The 22051-nt window shown below is 43.0% G+C and overlaps 2 protein-coding genes across 2 annotated transcripts in view; one reads left to right on the top strand and one right to left on the bottom strand.

Moving 5' to 3' along the window:
- Positions 1-22051, top strand: part of FOXD2 (forkhead box D2) — a 276996-nt gene that overhangs the window by 251601 nt on the left and 3344 nt on the right.
- TRABD2B (TraB domain containing 2B) overlaps positions 4977-22051 on the bottom strand; it is a 297703-nt gene continuing 280628 nt past the window's right edge. Inside the window, exon 7 of the mRNA XM_075424535.1 lies at positions 4977-5245. Coding sequence (XP_075280650.1) covers positions 5023-5245 — 223 coding nt within the window. The 3' untranslated portion in view covers positions 4977-5022. The remainder of the gene's footprint in view (positions 5246-22051) is intronic.

Below are 22051 nucleotides of genomic sequence, written 5' to 3'. Positions count from 1 at the left end.
TGCTATGGATTTATAATAACATTTTATTAATATATTATGCTACAAAAATATTTTGACAAAATAATATTAGAAAGCATCTTTTTATTACACTCTTCAAAATAGTTCACGAAAGCAGGAGGCGGAACAGGAAAAAATATTTGAAATACATTTGAATTGAAAACTGACAAACATGCAAGTTAAAATTCAGTGTGAGCAGGAATCTGCAGGACAGTTACTCATTGCTCCAGCAGGGAAGTATCGACTACTCATCGGAAAGACCTCTCTGCCTTTAGCTAGCTTAAGGTGCCTCCTGAAAAGCTAGTCACAGGAAAGGTTGCATTTGGGTTGGGGGAAAACACAGGCAGACAACACACGTGTGTGCACGTATACATGCACACATATGTGTATATATACACACACACACGCACCAGCCCCCATGATCTCAAAACTAGGCAATTCTCTTTCTGCCTCAGCTAAGCTGAAACACGCTTGAATTGAAGCTGAACTCTGGCACACTCCATGGAACATTGATCACGTCAGAGATATCACAAGCCCATATGCTTTTTGGATATAATATAGAAATATGGTACTAAGCAAAGTCTGGAATGATAACATTTATGCTGAGATAATAACTTTGGCACTTTGGTTTCTCTAACATAAATACATGATGGGAAATTCCTCCCTAACAGCGGTATATGGTAATGACTGGGTCATATCATTCGACTAATCAATGCGCTAAACATAGATTAAGCTCTCCCTCTTTCCACTGCTCTCCCTCTCCACAACTGTATACTGAAGAACTTAGATAAATATACAGCTCTGTACCTTGGGTGTTCCCAAATTACAGTGGAGCTTGGAGGAATGGGAAGGGAAGTTCAACAAAGCGGATTTTGACACCTGTATAAAGAATAGTCATCATAAATCATCTTCATCATTTATTGCCAGAAGAGGTATTGCATTATTCAACAGCCCAAGGGATTGCAGACAAACTACATGAGTCATAAAATATAAAATACCTTCTGCCCCAGCTTACTAACTGGTTCTCCAAGTGGCAATGCATGTTAATGTAGCACCTGTAGTTAAACATAGGCAAGAAAAGCATTAAAACAATGAAACAGTGGAAGTTAGATCTGTTGCTGATGGTGTGGGATATATATTCCACCAGGGCAAGAGCTTGGCAGATAATTAGCATTCATTAATAATGTTACAGTTACATATAACGTTAATTGCATTGGTATCAGTTGTAGCTCCGCTGAAAAGATGAATCATATCAACATCCAGCTTTGGACTCGTCCAAAATCACATCCTTGATTGCTAGACATTGCAGGAGTCTCTTGACTGTGTTTCTCAGAGGTAAACAGTATCACCCACGTTTGCTGTTAGATATAGTGAGCATGAATATTATTGCTAAATCTCCTGCTCCTGGAGTCTTGTGATTACAACGGGAATCTGAGCTTTCCTTTGGAAGAAAGAAAACAGTCAGTTCCTAGTTTTCCAAGAAACCCACCGAGAAAACTGAAGTCCCATGAAGCTGGTAGTCAGTGTTGCTTCAAGAGCGTGTATCAAATTTGATGCACACTTTTTAAACTCATGATGAATATAATCATGATCCATTGCAATGGATTTGCATAGATCTGTGCTAGCCAGTATTAGTGTATTTTAATCAATACTGGGCTGTTGTAGCTGATTAATATATAATTCATTTTATCAGTCACAGTGAGGGTCTCATTTTCTAGTATTGCTATGCTTACATGCCATGGACTGAAAAAAATTACCCTAAGTCATACCTTCGGGTAAGAAAACCGAGTAAAATAAATGTTTGGTTAGAGAATTGTGCTGAAACCATTCTTGTGGGGTTCCTGAGCTAGGATCGATGGAAAGCTACTTAAGCTTGTATTTATTTTAAGTCGTGTCTTCCCTAACCAGAGGAAGCTCAGATGACCAGGTCAGCTAGAGGCTTTTAGGTGGCAGAAGTCAAGTGTGTGGACCCCAAAGCCAAGAGACTCCTTTGCCACCTGTGCTGCAGCATGACAAATGCGGGGCACCAGTGCAAGGGAAATTCAGTGAGCTCCAGGAAAGTTCATCCATTTCGCCGGAATTACAGACAAAAATGCCAGGTAATTCAAACGCATTAGAACATACTTTGATAACCAAGCTATTTACATACTGTGATATCCAAACATACCGTGGTATGTGTGCTAATGGAATACTGATTATTACTGTCCAGTGGAGGAGTGAGTCAGAAAAAAACCTCCTCAGTGACAAATGAAGTGACTATTCTGTGCGGTGTAGTGACAGCTGTGAGTGTGGCAATATCTGTGTGCTGATAATATTCAAAAAAGCCCCAGAGGTTGGGAGAAAGCCACAGGTTGGGGAACTGTAGAAATGTAATTCCTACTCTTGGTCCTACTGGTGGTTTTCCTTACAGTCTTGGACAAGTTGTTTCTGTTTTCTGCTCTTTTTTCTCTCCCTTATCTTTATGTGGTCTTGTCTATTTACACTGTAAGTTTTCCAGCACCTGGAATTATTTCTGGGATGGTATCACAGAATCATTTCTGGATTCAATCAAATTACAACAAATAAAATTCAATGGGTTTTGGTTCATTGTCTGTTCACTTTTACTATGTAATTTATCATCACCCTTAAGATTTGCCTACCTATTTCCAGTTGCATTTTTGTGAATAATACATTACAATTCACTTCTGATCTCCATCTTGAATACAGCAGGAGAACCAGTCATCTTTTTAAATGCATTAAGGTTGAGTTTGAAGGTCTGTTAAGCCATTATATTCGAACGAAGACATTTCTAAGGTAACAGCTCAAATAAAACTAAAATGAAAGGTCTCAAAATAAGTTTCCAACATCCATCTCCATGCAATAAATATTATGCAAGGTGAATGGCTTCTGTCCAAAACTAACATCTCTAATCTTCTGCTAGCCAAAATACACAATATAAAAGTATGCGCAGGGTGTGCTTGAAGCTCACATTTGGGGCAAAGCTCAAAGTTTTCCATTTGGCCTTATCAACTGTTGAGCTTGGAAAAAATATGAGTAGCTTATAGCACTGTCTGCTGTACCCCCTTAAACAGACCACAAATCTAAACAACTTTGCATCAAAAATAGAGCAAAGGCTGGAGGTCATGGTGTGCAGTAAGTCAAAAAGAAGTTATCTGTATTCTCCCTGGCCTTTGCAAGGCAATGGGTTGGGATGAATGATGGAAAAGCTCCGTATTTCATCATGGCTTCAAATAAAACTATGTGCCTTTTGTAGACTAATTATTTCCTAACCTACTTTCCTGAAATAACTGGTACAATGACAAACAAATCGTGAATCCTAAACCACTTCTCACTGCAGAGACTTCAAGATTGCACGGAGTCATCTCTCCAGTCCTGGAGACCATGCTGTAGGGCTGGTGGGAAAGTGATGTGACTGTTTTCTGTCAGACTTTTATCAGTATTATTACTATCATCATCACCTGGTATTTTTTTCAAGGTGAAAAAGCATTGCTTTTTCATAAGGAAAAATTTGCATTGTATTTTTCTGGCTTTTGTGTCTTCTTTTTTAACTAAGATGTTTTCATCACATATTTTTGATTTTTTGTTTGTAGATGAATTAAAAAACCCCCACTATTTCAACCAAAATTAACTTTCTGGTTGAAACTATCGTATTCAAAGGGATTTTTCATCACATTTTGTTGGGGAAAAAAATCAACATGCCTTATTGAACATAATAGTTTTTAAGATGGACATGTTTGGGTTTTTTCCTATAGATGTTGTCCATCACTTTCATGAAAAGAAGCTGCTTGGAGAGGGAGCAAATTTTTCAGTGAGCATAAAGTGTCATAACGTTTCCATCTAAGTCAACAAAGGTACCACACTCTATGAACAGAGGAATATTCTGCACGTCTCCATGACACAGGGGTTAATTTGGTTCCTGTGGTCTGGAACAGATTTTGGACGTCATAATTCAGCATGGAGATGCCAGCTCTAAGCGTCAGAATAGCAAGATGAAGAGGAACTTGTAGATGTTGTTTTGCCCTCAAGGTTGTCCATCTGCATTAATACAACTGGTACAAATAAGTTCTACAGATTAGCAGGATACTACATCTTTATACCCTATAGACAGACCAAGTTCTGTTCCCATTTACACTGGGAAAGGTTGTAGGCTTGTGTTTATATAAGATGAGGGAGAGAAGAAAACAATTCCAGTAGGATTAATCCAGACTTTAAAAGCATTTTTTTTATTAAGAAGTAGGTGTCTTAATTTGTGTAAGCTAATGAATTAATCCCAGGGCAAAGAGGAAAACTGATAATTTCCAAAGAAGTTAAATAGTTGAGTTAAAGACAACACAGGAACTTAGAGGGTTATCTGGACTAATGACTTACTAAGTCATATAAAAATAACTGGGATTTTAGGTTGTAGCAGATAACTTAAGAATGCTTCTATTTTTCTAATGGGCATAGGCCACAGCGAGCAGGAACTGCTTTGTTCAGTGTGAGCTATGCTAATGAGATTAAAAAAATTAAATAAAGAAGTTCAGCAGATATGTACTTATTGGACAGTTTCTGCAAAAAGTGAGGGTTAAAGAAACAAAGAAGCCATTCATTTGGTGTCGGTTCAGACATTTGCAGAGTTGTCAGTTAGAAAACAAATATAGAAAATATTAATTTATCTGTTTCACCATCGCTACTGATTAATAGGGATGTTATTAACATATACAATAAGAAAAAATAAGTTTACCAGTCGAATAAATACATTTTTTTCTTTTTCTTTTTTTTTCTTTATATGAACATGTATATTTTACAAAACCCCATAGCACTATGGGAAATAAAGATCCTTCTACAAAAAGAAGATGTAAGTCAGTGTTACAATAAAGCTTTAGAGTTTCAAAATGTATCTGGGCAAAGAGACAAAATCAGCTAGAAGGCACTACTGATTCACTGAGAAGGTCCAGCTTGTAACTGTTGTTGTCTTAACTTCCAATTCGTTCATAAATTATCTCTCTTCTCTGTTCCAAGGGATTGCACATAATACTAATGTGGTCAGGAAGGCTGCAGTAGATTCAGGAGAAAAGAAGCTATGGCCACGCAGAGAGGAGAAGTTATTGATGGCCATAGAATGCTGGTTGAAGCTGAGCTTGTAGGCTGAGGCTGAGATGGGTGATCCGAACGCGGTCTCTGATCCAGCCGGTTTGAAATCCAAATGGGAGGTTTGACTGTGATGTAGCCATTAGTTATCCTGATATAGGAAGGCAACGTGGTGGTGCTAAAACAAAACACAAGAGACGGAAATTAAACAGGAGAACCCTTATCTCTACTCTGCGAGCTGTCAACCTAAGTGGTAGAAACAACGGCAATGATAATCACAATTATTATTATTATTCGCACGCATTAGACGTGCAGGGAGATCCCCAGGGGCTGGTAAGTGTGATGGTCTGGAAACTGATTCATGATGTCCCTCAGCTTCTGGCTGCTGGTGGAGTATAACCAAAGGAAGGATCACTCTTGATGTATCTAGTTTATTGCACTCATTTTTTTTAAGCATACATTGTTGGCCAGCATGGGAGACTGTGATAGATGTATCTTTGTGCTGACCCAGGATGACACCATTCTTATATTCTTAGGCACCTTCTTGCCAACAAAGCTCTCAAAATTTGTCACGTCTTAGAGACATGTCTTACCCACCACGGACTTGATGCGACGTCCAGGAGGGACTGCAAAACCTGCCCTTCCTCTGTTTCACAAGCCGTAAAGAATTTCCCAGGATCCCCTTACACGTCTGATAACCTCAAGCACAGGAGACCAAGCAGCTTCAGTTCTTTTCTTGACTTCAAGCCATTTTGGATCAAATCACAATGCCAAAACCAGACTCAGTGCGAAGTTTCCCTGTCTGTGGATTTGCCTCAATAGCGGTGTGACTGCTTACTGATTGTAGCTTGAGTTAGTACTCTGCTTTGAACGGGCAGGTTGGAATTCATCATGATTCCCATGACACTGAAGGTCAAAAAGGTCCATTTATAATTGATTTGGAAGTTTCAAGTTGTAGTCTCCATTTCATAGAATGCTTCCGTTGCATCCATTATTGGATGATCCATAATCCACCAGTTGCCACGGAGCAGCAGAACTGAGCATGCAGACTGCGCAAGGTGGATTCGGGACTTAAAAACGAGGCATTCTGCTATGGAGCAAGGAGAAAAAAGACAAGTTCCCCTCACAACAAGATGCGACATTAATACCTGCAGATGCTCTGTGTTACTTTTAAAATCTTCCATAAAAGCGATTTGGAGGCACTGAAAATGACCGTCCAGTATTTTTTTTCCATAGGGTAAGAAGCTGTGCAATCCTATAAATATTTAGCTACAGTATCTGAGATCTTGACCTTAGAAGAAAAAGGCTGGGTCTTGCATAATATCAGATAAAAGGAACAATACCTTGCTCCAGATTCATGCACAGAAATAGAATTTAGTAGCACTGAAGGCTTTTGTTTTTTTTCTGTCTAAGCATTAACAAGACAGCTCTTAGCTCAGATGCTTCCAATGTGTTGAGTCAATCACAAACTGTGAGAAGATCAGAGTCCATTCAGAAAAGGGCACTGGTTAACACACACGCGGGTCAACACCAAATCCATAGACAATCACTGCACATCACACTTCACCCCGGGTTTTGGGACAACTCATTTCATTTCTTCCCTCATCCTTTCTACTGACACCACATCTTCTGGGTGGGATCGTCATTCTGTAGCTAGAAGTTATCTTAACTAATGTGTAATGAATTACAGTACAAAGAAAAGGCAGGCTAGAATTAAAGACATGGGAATTGCTTCATGGGAGCAGATAATCCATCTAACCAGTATTAGGTCTTTGACAGTGAGAAGCGGTGCTTTCTCCAGAGGTACAAACTGCTGTAAACAGAAAACTCTGAAATCAAGCCTTGCTGGAGAAAGCTCTTATCTAAATTCCCATGGTGAGTGGTTGGTTTATGTCTTGAACTGATGATACAAGACACACAGCTTTAGAGCTTCTGCTATACTGCATCAAAACCGCTGCAGTCCTTTAATACAAAGAGTTGATCTGGGATAAGCTAACGGCGCTGTTTCAGATTTGTCCAGCTTTTCTGAGCGGTTAATTTAGTGCCGGCAAGAATGATACCAGATTAGGTACTGTCTACCCAAGCTCCTGTAACACACATAACATCTAGTATGAATGGCCTTCCCACAGTGAATACAAAGCATCATTACAGCGTACTTTTGACAAAACTAGGTATTACATGCTCTGAGTAAGTCAAGAGAAATGCAGTCAGGCTCCAGCTTCTGATCCAGATCTCATTTCTGCTGTTGAGTGATGCTCTGTTGCACAGATCTGGCAACGCTGACAGCGGGATCACAATTTTGAGGTTTTTCCCCGTACCAGTTTTCCCTAAGGTAAGTATGGGTAGGTGCTTGTACTCATCTTTTTGTTACTGTTTGCCACTTTACAGAACTACACAATTTAGCCTTCAATTAAATTTCAAACTGCAAGGAGGGTCTGGTTTTCAATTTCAATTTGAAAAACACTGCCAAAATGCTATTCAGACTTGCAGTTTGGGTGTATCCTGCTCCTGACACATTCTACGGGCTTGATCCTCCAGTGAGATTAAAGTGTCCCTTGCGCAAACTGTCTTTCTGCACCTCAGGGATGTATTGTGTGAGATGTCCGATGGCTGGCCGGGGAACTCGTAAAAGAATCACAAGCCCATTTACCAGCAACTGCATGTAAGGGATTCCTAAAGCAGCCTTAAATCAACATTTTATGTATCTGTATGATGTTTCTATTTTCTAGTCAACTGCTAGAGGTGTTTTTTGGGTTTTCTTGGTTGATTTTTTTTTTCTCCTATGAAAATGGGTGGGGTTTTTGGGAAGAAAACCCCTACAGCTTACTTAAAATCCCAGGGTTTCCTGTCAAAAGACCTGAGAATTTTTGACCACTCTTCTCCTCAGTCAGCAATGTCATTTTCTGTTTTCAAGACATTAGATTTCTACACAGGCTTACTTGTTAAGATAAATACTGTTAGGTGGGGTTATTTGCTTTTAAAAATCCTTTACAAGATGCTTTACAAGAGAACAGTGCGTTTCCATTAACGTGTACAAAGCATGATAATAGTGAATGAATCACTGTTTATCCATATATGACATTTTCTTAAATTCAACTTTACTTTGAGCACGTTAGCCACGTGCCAAGCTCATTTACAGATCTTTAAAGAGAATGATCCCTTTTACCAAATGCTACAAAATCCTTCTAAAATCTCCAAGTTTGTAACTACCCTGTTTCTGCAGCGAATGGGGAGAAAAACCTCTCCAGAAGGCGGTCCACCTCATTCCAGTGCAGGTCCGCTGGGGGTTACTTACTCTTGCTCGGGGTCTTTCTCTTCCTAGGGGTTATAGAGGGGCCCTAGACAGCCAGGTTGGATTACAACCTAATCTTAGAGGTGGCTCTGGTGTCAGGAGATGACTTCCTCAAACTCCCTCTGAGAACATTTGCATGTGCACAGAGGACCTCACTGACCCTCAGAACTTCCCTAAGGATGAAAGCAGCAGCAAAGTCCCCTGAACTCCACTGGAAACTTCCCATTGTCCTCAGGGAGGTTTTGTTCATTCCTGAAACATACATAGAGAATAATAAAAATGTATCACAGATCTGAGGGATAATCATCTACATTATTATCACGCCTTCTCTTGCCAGCCCAGGATGTTCTGTATTTGAGTATTCTGCGTCTGACAAAAATGTCTTTAATAAAACATTCCACATGATGTGTGGTGAACAGGCAACCACTGGCTCCACTGTTCATACCTCTATTTTTTGCTTCTGTGTATGGGATTGTTTAAAAAATTTGGAAGACTCCAGATATCTTTTAGCCAAATGACCTGCGGTATCATATTCATGAGCTTGTACTTTTGATCAGATAATAGGGCAGTTTTTCAAATCACTGCATTAGTCATACATTGTCTTACCATCATTAGAACGTGTAAAACCTTCCCCAGAAATGGGCCCCCAGGCACAGGCTTTGTGAACAGACCCCACTGAATCCAATTACACCATTCAAGTCCTCCGCGCTGGGGGCACGCTGAAGCACCTCGATGATTTGGGAGGATTCTAAAACTGAACAATAAAACAAACACACATGCAACCCTTTGGGGCAATGTCTGTTCTGGTTTAGCTTGTGAGGACTTTGCAGGGAGCTCACATACTAATTCGTAGCGTGACTTGGTTTATCCATACAAGCAGGCCTCCACATGTGACACCACAGCAGAATGACACAGATAGGACCAGGAGAGACTTTCTGGCCCATGTGTCCCAAAGACAGGAACAAGATCTAAACCTTTCCTGACATTTATGTCTAATCCAGTCTCAAAAAAAACCTCCAGTGATAGCAATTCCAGAGTCTCTGCAGACATCTATTGCAGCATTTCACCCTTCCTGACGTCCATTAAATGCCTAATGTTTCACCAAATCTTCCTTGCTACAGCACAAGTTCGTGACTTCTCCTGTCCCCATGGACAGGTTTATTTCTTTCCTCTTCTCAGCAGCCTTTCATGTGTTTTGAAGACTTAACCCTGTTTCACCTCAGCCTTCCCTCATTCAAACAAACAATTCCCTCCACTTTTCTCTGCAAGTCCTCAGGTGCTGGCCCTCCATCCTTTCTTCTGTTCGCTGCCAGCTCTGCCTAGTTGATCTGTGTCTTCTCTGGAGTGAGATGCCCAAAACTAGAAACAGGAGGTCTAGCTGAGATATTGCCAGCCCTGTGCTTTGTGCAACAGGTAACACTGCTTCTCTATTTGCAAAGCTCACAAAAAATATGCAATCTCTAGGAAGATGATCTTTTTACTACTTTTTGCTCCCAAACTCCAAATCACCTTTATGGTCCCAGTAGCTGATATGGAAAATTGATGGTGCTCTGAGGGGGCGAGGACCGACTGAATTATGGTGATACTTGCATGCATTTTTAATTTGCTGCCATGCCTCAGTCCCAACATGGTTTCTGTTCAGGGTGGAGGAACCTTTTAAGCATAACTTACAAAGTGTTTGGGGATTTTTCTAGATCAAAGGAGCTATATAAATACATGGCAACCATTTTTAATAAATGTAAACAAATGTACAGACAGCCTTTCTTACAATAGCATCTGATGAAAGAAGCTTATCAAGACAATGTGACAGCATAGATTGAACCCTGAAAAAAATGCATATTTCAATTGAAAACCAAAAGAGCCAGTAAACTGAAAATTTTTGAGTAAATACAATAATGGCTGTTCTGCATTTGTGATTTGATGTTAACCTTACGATGGCTAGGGTTTTTTAAGTGATATTAAGCATATGCTTCCTGTTTCTTTTCAAACAAATTTTGCCCTATTTTTTCCTTTTCATTTAAGGAACAGATGTGAAAGGAGTTGATCATGTTCTTTTTCTGGTGACCAGAAATAATGTTCTGCTAGTGAAGACAATTATTCTTGGAACTAACCAGACCTATTTATGTCACCAAAATTTATTAATCAAGATTTGAATAATACATCTGCTTAAAGCACTTGGACCAACCCGCTGCAGCATGTAAACAAGCTGGCTGGCAAGAAGTCTGACCACACATCTGAAAGCAAAGAATCGGTGCCTAACCAAGAGGAAAAAAGAGTACGTTGGGGGAAAAAAATATCACATTAGAAAAAAGTCACACTAGAAATAAGTCACAAGGAGCTAACTGTGAGCATAACCTCTTAAAGGGAATGTGAAGTCTCCATCTCCTGAAATTTTCATATTAGTATTTGATGTGTTTCTGGAAGTGATTCTTTAGATCAGCATAGGCTCCGTTCCCCCCAAGCTTCATATATGTCTTCATCACTGCCTCCCTTACGGACGCTGTTCTTGCAGCCTAAGGGATAAATCCTGCAGGACGCTGAGTCTCCTGGTCCCAGACTAGCAGGATGCTAAGCACTGAAAGCACACAAGTGCTCCCAGCAAGGCTAGTATTCACATACCTACAACTCGGCACATCCTAAAGCCCTTTGTGGGACCAAGGCCAAGAGGCTCACGCTTCCGCAAGGTTCAGTTCATTAAAAAAAAAAGAAATCCAGCCTGGATCTGATTAAGGAACACAGTTTTGGTCCAGAAGAGGCCACTACTTATTTGCAGTAGTGTAGTAAACTGCCTTTGCATGTCTGAATGAGTAAGCAATATCACACACTGGTTTGTGGCCAACAGAGAAGACAGGGGATGAGCCAAAGACCTGCCTTATCTCTACTATTTTCCCTTTACCCCAGAGTTATTGGGAGCCCAGATCCTTGGCCATTTTCCACAGTGTAAGCATCCTCCCTCTCCACGAGCAGCACAGGCGCAGGGTCGCGGGGAGGGAGCCGCAGCCACACTACTGATAGCGGGGGGCCAGGCAACAACAAGGGGAGCATTTCAACAACCCGTCACTGTCGATCTGAGCCTTCCTCCTGACGAGACTCAAATGGGAACCATCTTTCCACCTGAGAGGAACGTCAAGCTCAGATGCAGTCTTATTTCAATGCTCTGGCTCCTCTGGAGACTGGCAGAGAGCAATTCCCCTCCTTGAAGTGGGCACCTGTGAGCCTCCAACACCCGTGCAGAGGCGAAAGGCAGTGCATGTCTGCCGGTAGAGTTCTGTTCCCCAAGCCCTGCTCTTTGTCAGGACCACGTCTGCTATAGCTTATCTCTAGGAGAAAGAAGAGGGTATTGAGGAAAAGAGGGAAAGGGAAGCACAAGTTTCACCAGGCACTGGCTCTGAAAGGACAGAAAGCTGTGAACAAGCGTGCCAGGACCCTGAGCCACACTGTCACTGTGTGCTGAAGCGCAGAAGTGGTGGTGATGGGAAGCAGGACATAGGATGGGATGCCTGGGGGGGAAAGGGAAGTAAGATGAGGCACCTTCACCTCCTGAACTTGCAGGACCGAGACCGTCAGCAGCATCTGCAGAAGGTGCCATCAAAGAGAATCACGGGCAGTCCTTGAGATGTCCTGGCCTTTAATAGGACTTAAAGGGTGGGGTTATTTGTAGCTATGTCAGATGCAGGCTTGTAGTCAGACATACTCAGCTGTATTCCTGCTACAGTTTGCGGGGAACAAGATGTCTCCAGTGCACAATCCAGTCCCAGAAAGCATATCTTTAAGGTAGGCGAGATGAGCTGATTCTGAAGATGTCTGTCTCTGGAATTCAAGTCTCCTGAACCTCAGCCAAGCTCTAGCATCAATAAGGGCTTTGACTGGTAAGGACAGCTTCCTAAGCTGGAATGGGGCCGCAGGATGGGGAAGAGGAAAACTGCTGATTCTGCAGTACAGAAAGCATCGGCTGGTGGGGACGCAGCTCCGCAGCGCGGTCCTGTAGATGGTCCCAGCAACAGGCACGGCAGCGCTGCAGCCTGCTCTCCCCACTGTGGGACTTGGCTCCGAGCTTTGGCATGAAGGAGGAAAGGGTGGCTCATCTGGATCAGGGGCTCCAGGAAGGCCATGATGGTGTAAGCTGGAGGAGACTCAACTTTGAAACGCAGCTCAAATGCCTCTGGTGCAGTTTTGACCCTCTCTGAATGGGCCATGGGCTGGAAGCCAGGAGATTTGGTGTTTATCCCTGTGTCACCCACTGAGGAACAATCAAAACCTCGTTAAATCGCTTTACTTCTATTACTCCCCTGACTCCGATCTAAGTCAAAACCTAGAAACATTAGTGTGACACCATCGGCATTAACCCAATGTGAAGCATTTTGCAGGCTCTCACTGTGATTTGCAGGTCCCGATTCTCCAGGCCACCTGCAAAATACCTCCATGATGACAACTGCAGCCCCAAAGTGACACTGACCTGCAGCAAGGCTGAGCACCGCAGGGGCATCTTCAAGCCCCAGGTGGGTCACATTGTTCAGGCAAAGCGTATCATCTGCTGTGGGGCCAGCGGAGGGGCTGGGGATGGGAAGGGACGAGGCAGTGGGGACTGCTGCATCAGAGGCAGAGGAAAGAGGAGGAGAGGAGTTTGCTGCTACAGCGATGCAGCCTGAGGGTCCCCCAGACATGGTGCAAAGGTGAGGATGCATCTAGCAGGGAGGGAAGGAGCAGGCGAGAAACAACCCCAGCACAGCCCGAGGGGCCTTTTCTGAACGGAACTTTCAGCATGTGGGAAAGTTTCCTGCACCTCGAGGTCAGGTTTAGCTTTCCCCCATCCCCAGAGGAGACTGCGCATGGCCCTTTTCAACTGCCTGCCCTGAAATCCTTCAGCAAAACCCTGCAAATGCAAACCTTGCACCCACACATGTGGCAGTGACAGAATCAGGCCTGTCGCTCCTTTTCAGACAACTGCAGAATGGTGCAAAAACACAGAACGTTGTAAAAACCAATAACCTTTGAAGCACACCCTCTGAGTAATTACCCCATTCCCATCTAATGACTTAAAGATGTTATATTCCTTTCTGATTTGGCAACAACAAAGATTTTGACCTTATTAAAACCAGCCTGTCAGGAAACTACATGTCATCCTTTAAAAAAAGAAAAAAAAGGGAAAAAAAAAAAGAGGGAAAAAAAAAGAAATTAAATTCTTTAAAATCCATGTGAGTAATAATTCAAGATACTGTAACTGAAGACCCATGATTTGTTGTAGAGTGTCTGGGTGGTCCTGAGGCAGGAGATGACAACATTAGCTCTTTCCTTTGCCCTTCTAAGAAATGCTTTGATGATTCTCTAATATCCTAAGAATATCCCCCCGTGATTCTGCACTGGGACAAGGCAATCACAGAGCTTGGATAATGCATCCCAGTTTTACCCAGGGCCCGGCCCTCGCTCAGAGCTCTTTGTTTCACCAGTTCTGCACTGACATCTGAGCCAGGATGTGTTCATGATAGTCTAAATAGTGATGTGGGCTCAAAAACATCCACAAACTCACCCCCACCCACTGCACACATCTGGCTGGGTACCTGATTTGTATGTGCAATTAAGGTACTCATCATCACAGCTCAAATAACCAAATACTTGTTTCATTGGTCCTTGGACAGATAATGATTGCAGTTTTTACAGCCAAAGTAAGCAAGAATATCAAGGGTGCATACACAGATGGGCTCAGTATCGTACAAATCTTGCCAGCAATGCAATCTGGGAAGGTTCTCGGGCAACCTGCTGACACACAACACGTAAAGAGTTCATTTGATGGTGCTGCAATCAGGTGGTTTGGAACCAAATCCCAGGCATGAGCTATCTATCTTTTGTCTGTATTTTGCAAACTGCCTGCTCTCACCAATACAGCCCCACGTCCAAACCAATTTGCATTTTTGGGGTGGTCAAAATCAAAATCCATATTTTATGCCTTGGGCTCAACCTTTCAATTAATTAAAACCAGAGCGACTTGGTCTGCCCTCTCCTATGTGCACTCAAGTGTTTGGCACTGTGTGGGCCCTATGGCTCAAATATTTTTTGCAGATGCACAGAGTTAACCGTGCATGTTTAGATGTGCTTGGGGAACACATACATTCATAGAGATGTATATATTTGACCCTGTCACTTTCCTGTTAAACACTGTAAAAGATATTGAATTTCCCCTCCAGATTTTAAAATGATTTAGAATAGGCAGTAGTGGAGAAATACCTAAAACATCCTGTCAAATTAAGTATTTTCTCCAAGACTGTTCTCTAAGACACACAATTATTTCAGCTAAGAAGATGCCTGTGCAATGTATTACGGAACAGAATGAACAACCAAAATATAAACTGGCTTAAATGGATGTCCAATACACTGCATTTTTCCGTTTGATTTTAATTTTCTTTTTCCTTCTCCCTGTTCTTTTTCCACCTCCGTGCAACAGTTTTTCTCTCCTCTTAGTCTATATCACATTTTTCTCTCTAATTCGCTGGGCTCACTTTCCTGCTCACTGCTTGTATTTTTCCAGAGTCTCTCTTAGTACGAATAATTAAGGTTGGGTCAGATCTTTGAACCTGTTATTTGGAGCAGTATTGAATTCAAGCTTGTTCCACTAAACAAAAGCATTGGCTTCTTTTTCTTTCCAACAGACTCACTCTCAAAATCAAAAAAAAAAGGTTCACAGGGTGTATCTACCAGGCAGAAATGCCAAGGAAATTAAACTGCTGCATTGCTCACAAGGCTTAGGTTCCTCCTGCTGCTTGCAAAGCAACTACGGCGATACCAGCCAGAGTATAAACTCCTTCTCTCCAAGCACTTCCAAACCCTCTGAAAGCTCAGAGATGCCATCGGTGGCTCCTGAAAAGCTGCTTGCTGGCCTGCAAGGGCCGGAAAGGCTGCAAAAGCTTTCCCTGCCGCGTGTCATCACCGGGTCCCCACAGTGTCTCTGCAGAACTGAGCTTTTGTGAGCACAGTCCACACCACGTCTCTCCACGGTACCGCTACGTGAGGCATCCCTGACACCCAGAGGCTCACAGGCAACAGGCCTGGCTCCCTCGCCCTCCAGCGTAACGGGCTCAGGCCCCAGGTATAACGCTTACTTTGTTCAGTTAAGTTATTCAGGAGTTGTAAAGACGAGATCTGAGTGAAATCGGAATTTGGCATTTTCATAATTGCAGGAACTCAGCTTTTATAGCATAAAAACCATACAAATTTAAATAAATCCCACTTTTCCTTCTTCCCAGCGAGTAACTGGACTTAGACCACAGCTGCCCTCTGGGGTCCTGCTGGGTTTTCAGCACGCAGCACAGCCCGTGCTGCCGGGAGTGCCGGGGAATTGCATTTCCACCCCTTTCACTCTACAACGAATCTGTCTTCTTAGGTAAACCCGCTACCACGGTGTAACTGTGGTTAAATCCCTCTTATAAACCAACTGCCCACCACAACAGTAACGTCGTCTTCCTCCCTGTCATACTTTTCTTGACTTCATTTCACAGGGCATGAAACTCACGAGTCAGCAGGGGAACGGCAGAACCAGCAATAACCCCCATATCCCTTACCCCTTTCCTTTGGGCTAGCACTGACAGTGCTGTGTGCTTGCATTTCCGCTGAACTTTAAACACAGTTCTTCTTTATGGCAACTCAAGTGCCTTCACTGGAAGATGTCGTTTTTCCCATTTTGTGGATTTTATGTAGCTCTGCTAAGTCTGGAGCTTTATCTTGAGAAACAACAGATTTGTAATGTTTCAGGGCTTAGATACTGCTAGATACGAAGATCACTCAAATATCTAAGTCCAACTTAGAGCTGTGGTGTTTGATAAGATGATTTGTTCTGGCTTTTAGATGGAAAGTGACCTCTTCAACACATCTGTGTGTCCCTGGGACAGAGAGGCAGCCAGCCATTAACACAGCAAGCAGTGTCCTTCCAGAGGTCCCATCTTCAACCCAAACCCAGCTTTTGAGACAACTCTGTTAACTTTTGGATAGAATCATAGAATCATTAAGCTTGGAAAAGACCTCTGAGATCATCTAGCCCAACCGTCAACCTAACACCACCATGCCTACTAAACCATGTCCTGAAGTGTCACATCCACACATTTTTTGAACACCTCCAGGGATGGTGACCCCACCATTTGCCTGGGCAGCCTGTTCCAATGTTTCACAACTCTTTCAGTAAAGAAATTTTTCCTAATATCTGATCTAAACCTCCCATGATGCAACTTGAGGGCCATTTTCTCCCTGATGGGTGCAGTTCACGTAGCAGCCATGGCACGGATAGGTCTCTGCTGCTTCCACAGCCTGAGCAGTGGGGAAATGTCTTGTTCCTGACCCCAGCAGCTCCAAACCTCATGTGCACAGGGGTCCAGTGTCCCTGCAGGGTCAGTGCTGGCTGTACCAGTCTAGGGAGCAACTCATTTGGCTCTGGAGAAGATGGAAACAGCCTCATTTTGTCAGCTGAGTAGTGCTGTAAGGTAGGAGTCTGAATTGGAGCTGGCCACCACCCTGCTTGATAGGGAAAACACAACACGAGATACGGAGGTTTTTCCTTTAGCAAGAATTGCAATTTAGGGAGGGCAAGTGCTTTACTACCCACTTCTGCATTTAAGGAATGCAGCTCGCCCTGGGCATGAGCCCACTCAGCACTTATTACAGTGTCTCCAACTGCTGTCAGCCTTGCAAGTGTAACAGAAACCATACCCTTCTCCCACCCCAAACAGCAGGGTAAAAGCGCTACTGTGCATTGAATTTTCTCTGCCTGTTAAAGCAGACAACTTACTTTTCAGCTGAGTGAACATGAGGAGTTTTGTAGAACTGTGTTAAAGTGCATTTCAGATTTAGAGGAATTCCGTTTACCCGAGGGTGCTCCGTGCATTTTCCCTTCTTATCTGTTTGATAGGAGCCAGAAATACAGTTCTATTTTTTTGTGTTTGTAATAGACAATACGCCACGAGGAGTCATAGTTAAAGGCTCCAAGAAGCCAATCCTCAGAACATCTGGCTAGTGAAAGCCCTGAATATGGAAAATATAAATGTCAAGGCTCATATTTATAAATTGGAAGGGCCATGACGACATCTGCTAACAAGCTTTCTTCCAGAGCCCATTTGCTGTACATGGTTATTCACAGGCAACAATAAACATGTGCATGGATCACGTGCGCGGTCTGCCCTTCCTTTCAGTCGCCGAAGGAACACACGCTCCAATAACACACAAACGCTCTGTTCTCACAACACAGAAATACAAGTGTTTGCAAACCTCACAGCAAAGCTCTTGCATACCAGACCACAGTGGGATATGCTGCTGGAACAAACTAAAAATAGCTGGAGAAAAAGCCTTGCATTAACACAGAAGACAGTCAAACTCACTTAGTGTTAACTCTTTCTGTGGAATAAGCACCCTCCTTTTTCGTCCTGTTCCACAGGGGACACTTTGTACTACAGGTCCAGCCCTGAAACCTTATTTTTATGACTTAGGAGTTGTAGATGGGAATCTCAAGACTTAATAGACTCTAACCTATTCAACCGTGGTAGCTTAATATTAACATTAAAACAAGCTGTAGGTAAAATCAACTTGCTTCTCCATTTATACCCACTGGCAACTTTTCTCTTTAATGCCAACTGTAAGTGCATTTCTGACGCTTGAGAAATAAAAAATTGACACAATGCATAAAGCATAAAGATTTTGCTAACGACTTCATTATTGTGGGTGTCTAGACCACAGTTTGCCCCCATATGCCCTCAACATTCCTGGCATAGGCCACCACCACAGAGACTGCCCACGAGGCTGCCAAGTTGTCGAGAGAAGGAAAAGCATCAGCAGAAAGAGCCTGGAATGCTCTACGATGTCCATGAATTTAGCAAAGTATGAATGGAGCCAATGCTGACTGTCTTGTCCAGTCTGCGCTGTTCTTGCCCACACATATATCTGTGTGAAAATGGTAGGAAAAGCAAAGGAGATGGAATAGCATGGTGGAGATCTACCTCTTGGTTAAAAAATGAAGAAGGAGGATGTCTGGCTGTGTCTCCTACCTGCTGCAGTCTGCAGTAATGCCAGATGACAGATGACTCTTTTCAGTGGTGCCCAGTGACAGGACAAGGGGCAATGGGCACAAACTGAGGCACAGGAAGTTCCGTCTGAACATGAGGAAGAACTTCTTCTCTCTGAGGGTGACGGAGCACTGGAACAGGCTGCCCAGGGAGGTTGTAGAGTCTCCTTCTCTGGAGATATTCAAGACCCGCCTGGACAAGATCCTGTGCAGCCTACTGTAGGTGACCCTGCTTCGGCAGGAGGGTTGGACTAGATGACCCACAGAGGTCCCTTCCAACCCCTACTATTCTGTGATTCTGATTCTATGACAAGGACATGCTAGCTACAAGTGGGACATATGCCCCTCTCACAGAGGTTCTGCTGAAGGTTGTAAGCTCCAAAAGCCCACACTGTCATTGGCATGGAGTGACCACAAAGTGAATTGTAGTGTTTGTAGGATCACAGCCTCCTGCAAGTGGACCTCAGAGAGGTGGAGGTGAGTGCAGAGGTCTGGGGATGAAGATGGAGATGCTGGAGGGGTCCCTTTCCACTCCTTGCTCCAGGGCCCATGCCAAGTGCATGCAGCCAGAGTTAAAAAGGGCATGTAGAAAGAGTATTGGAGAACGAGAAAATTTAAGCAGAAAATGGAGAACGATGGAACAGAAAAGTTAACAGGTTGTCCAAAATCAAGAGGAGTCCTGGCATTGGGTGAGGAAATGAGACTGTGCTGGCTGAGAAACAGTGGAACAAGTGGGGATGTGCATCGCGGAGGAAGATATTATCATAACTCAGCAGATGCTCCTTGAAATTGAATCCTAAGCAAACATTTTGTTTGTGCTGCTTCAGACTGATCTTAGGTGGCTTAACAAAGCGAGCAACGGTACGGCTATGTTCAGCCCAAGTCAGAAATACACTGAACTGGGACAGATACAAATATATAATACAGATAATCCTTGCTCAACACATCCCAAATAAAAAGTAGAAAACAAGAAAGGAAGAGAAAGCTCTTAATAGGTTCCATAAAACATCTTGCATTGCATTTTTAATCTTAATCAGCACTGAGGAGGAAGGAGCAGAAAGTTCTCTTGGACATCCAGTGCTGAAAGATACCTCACTGTTCAAAAATCGCAGCTTTTGTGTGCTCCAATTTTATTACTTGCTCGCCTTCAAAAATATGGATTTAATATTCATGATGGATTTAAATTTCATGAAAATAAAATACCTAATGCATTACCAATAAAGAATTTAGTTTCACGAAATAAAATTGAAACCTAGGCACAAATTATGTTTCTCTTTCCAAGGGACTTTCGCGTTCTTTACCTCTAATGATTTTACTTTTAAGTATTTATAGCATTCATTAAAATAGGGTTTGCATACTGCTTCATCTTAATTGTTCATACTGGTGGTGAGACACATGTGCAATAGTGAAAGTAAATATGCAAGGTTTCTGCTTATTTTTCTTTAAGTTTCTCTGGGTTTGTTTCATCACACAGTGGCAGCACGTTACAGAGAACAACAGAAACACACAGATCTCTTGTGTCTAGCAGGTGAAAGTGTGGCTGCACATCTTTTTGGCCCCATCTGGAGGATAACAAATTAAGTCTCTGACTTTACAAGGGGAAAGAAGTTATCACTCCTGGCCAGCTGACAGGGAGGGTCTATTAGCACGGAGATGCTAGAGTTCTGGACACGAACGTCGGGACTTCCCGCCCGTTACTGCGACGCACGAGAGAGCTGCGTGCTGAGCCCACGTTTCACAGCTTTAATTGATACGTTCTGTGCACTCTGGCCAACCTGATAATCCAAGAAGCCTCAATAAAAACCATCTAGGGAGGTAGGATATGTCATCACTGTATCAAATGTTACAGTTGGGAGATTTACCTCTTAGTTAAGCTGCATTGAGTTAGGCTGTGCTTTTATTTTGCTTCCACTGGAGGGCTTGCGTACTCGGGGCTATGCGAAGGGCATGATGAAGGAATTGCCAGCGTCAGTGCTTGTTTCAAGAGGGCATCAAGCCACCTGCTTGTCTTAACGGGGGATCAGATGAAAACAGTAAGAAACTAAGAAAGGGAAAATGCAGTATTCCCCATGTTCTGCACTCTGCTCAGGAGGACCTGAGGACAGCTTCACAGAAGCAAGACTGCATGTTCAAGAGAAGCATGCAAAGTGGGGAGAGAGAAAGACCAACTGATGCACTGCTCCACTGCCCAAAATGTCTTCTTCTGGCCAGTATGTACAGTATACACCAGAGTTCACAAAAAAATGGGCAAACTACAAGCAGATTTTAGGCCAGTTCAAGATCACAGAATCACAGAATCATTAAGCTTGGAAAAGACCTCTAAGATCATCAAGTCCAACTGATAACCCATCACCGCCATGCCTGCTAAACCATGTCCTGAAATGCCACGTCCACACATTTTTTGAACACCTCCAGGGATGGTGACTCCGCCACTTCCCTGGGCAGCCTGTTCCAATGCTTTACAACTCTTTCAGTAAAGAATTTTTTCCTAATATCCAACCCACACCTCCCCTGATGCAACGTGAGGCCATTTCCTTTCATCCTGTCGCTAGTTACGTGGGAGAAGAGACCAACACCCACCTCACTACAACTGCCAAGGAACCAGGAGGGAGCATTTGTCCAGGAGGTGTTTTGAGACCACTCGGCGTGACAGAAGGGTCTTGTATCCAAGCTGCCAAACCATGAGATTTTTCCAATGAGTACAGATTTGTTTGGGAGACTGGGGCAGTCACTGATAGCGACTGTGATGATGAAATTTTGCCGACAAGGAAATCCTACCAGGAGAACAGCGAGGCAAACGGTGAACGGAAGTGCTGGAGGGAAGCCAAGGGGCCACACAACACAGTTAAGCACCCAATAGCAATGAGGTGTGCCAAGGGAGGGAAGGTGGGACTCCAACACTTCTATGCTCCTGCTGTTCCTGGCTGCTGGAGCGGTCGATCCCTTTGGGAGACACATTCACTATAACAAGTTAGAAAGGTCCTGAAACTGCATCCTCATCCTTGGTTGAACCCAGGGCAAATAAATGCATAGTGGCAATCGCTTACCCTGCTGCATGGAGACAGGCTGGAGAAGGGAGTGAATCCCCCTCCCCATGAGCATCAGTAGGCATGCACTCTCCGAGCAGTATTCTTACCAGGGAGGCGGATGCAGTAATTTAAACAAACAAGGCCCCAGTGATGGAAATTTCAAGCTCAAAGCTACCATATGGAGGGAAATCATCTGACCACAATTTACCTGTTAGACTTCAAAAGTGTCTAGGTCTCCTCTAAAGAAAAGCAGCCTTTTCTTTAATGAAGTTAAGTACTGTATTTCAGCACCGTATGTTGTGAAAAGGAAGCAATTTGGATTCATTTACTGAAATTTACCTTTCAGATGCAGTTAAGTGAAATTAAAAGTTTGTCTGAGTTGACAGAGTTCTGTTTTCCATCACTGCATTGTCTTGAAAGAAAGGATAACTGGCTAAGTGCTTAAATTCCATCCAAACTGATAAGGTTTACTCTATACAGGCACACTTAGTGCAGTTTATTACACATTGTCTCCCTTCATCCATCACTGGTATAACTTTTTTTTTTGGCCTAAAATAACTGTTGCTTCCAAAAGAAATTGATATTTGTGATGTTATTGCATTCATCTGGGGCTGAATAGTCAGCCCT

This window comes from Opisthocomus hoazin, chromosome 6 (assembly GCF_030867145.1).
Source record: "Opisthocomus hoazin isolate bOpiHoa1 chromosome 6, bOpiHoa1.hap1, whole genome shotgun sequence".
In the NCBI taxonomy this organism is placed as follows: Eukaryota; Metazoa; Chordata; class Aves; order Opisthocomiformes; family Opisthocomidae; genus Opisthocomus; species Opisthocomus hoazin.
This window is presented reverse-complemented; position numbering and strand designations above follow the sequence as displayed.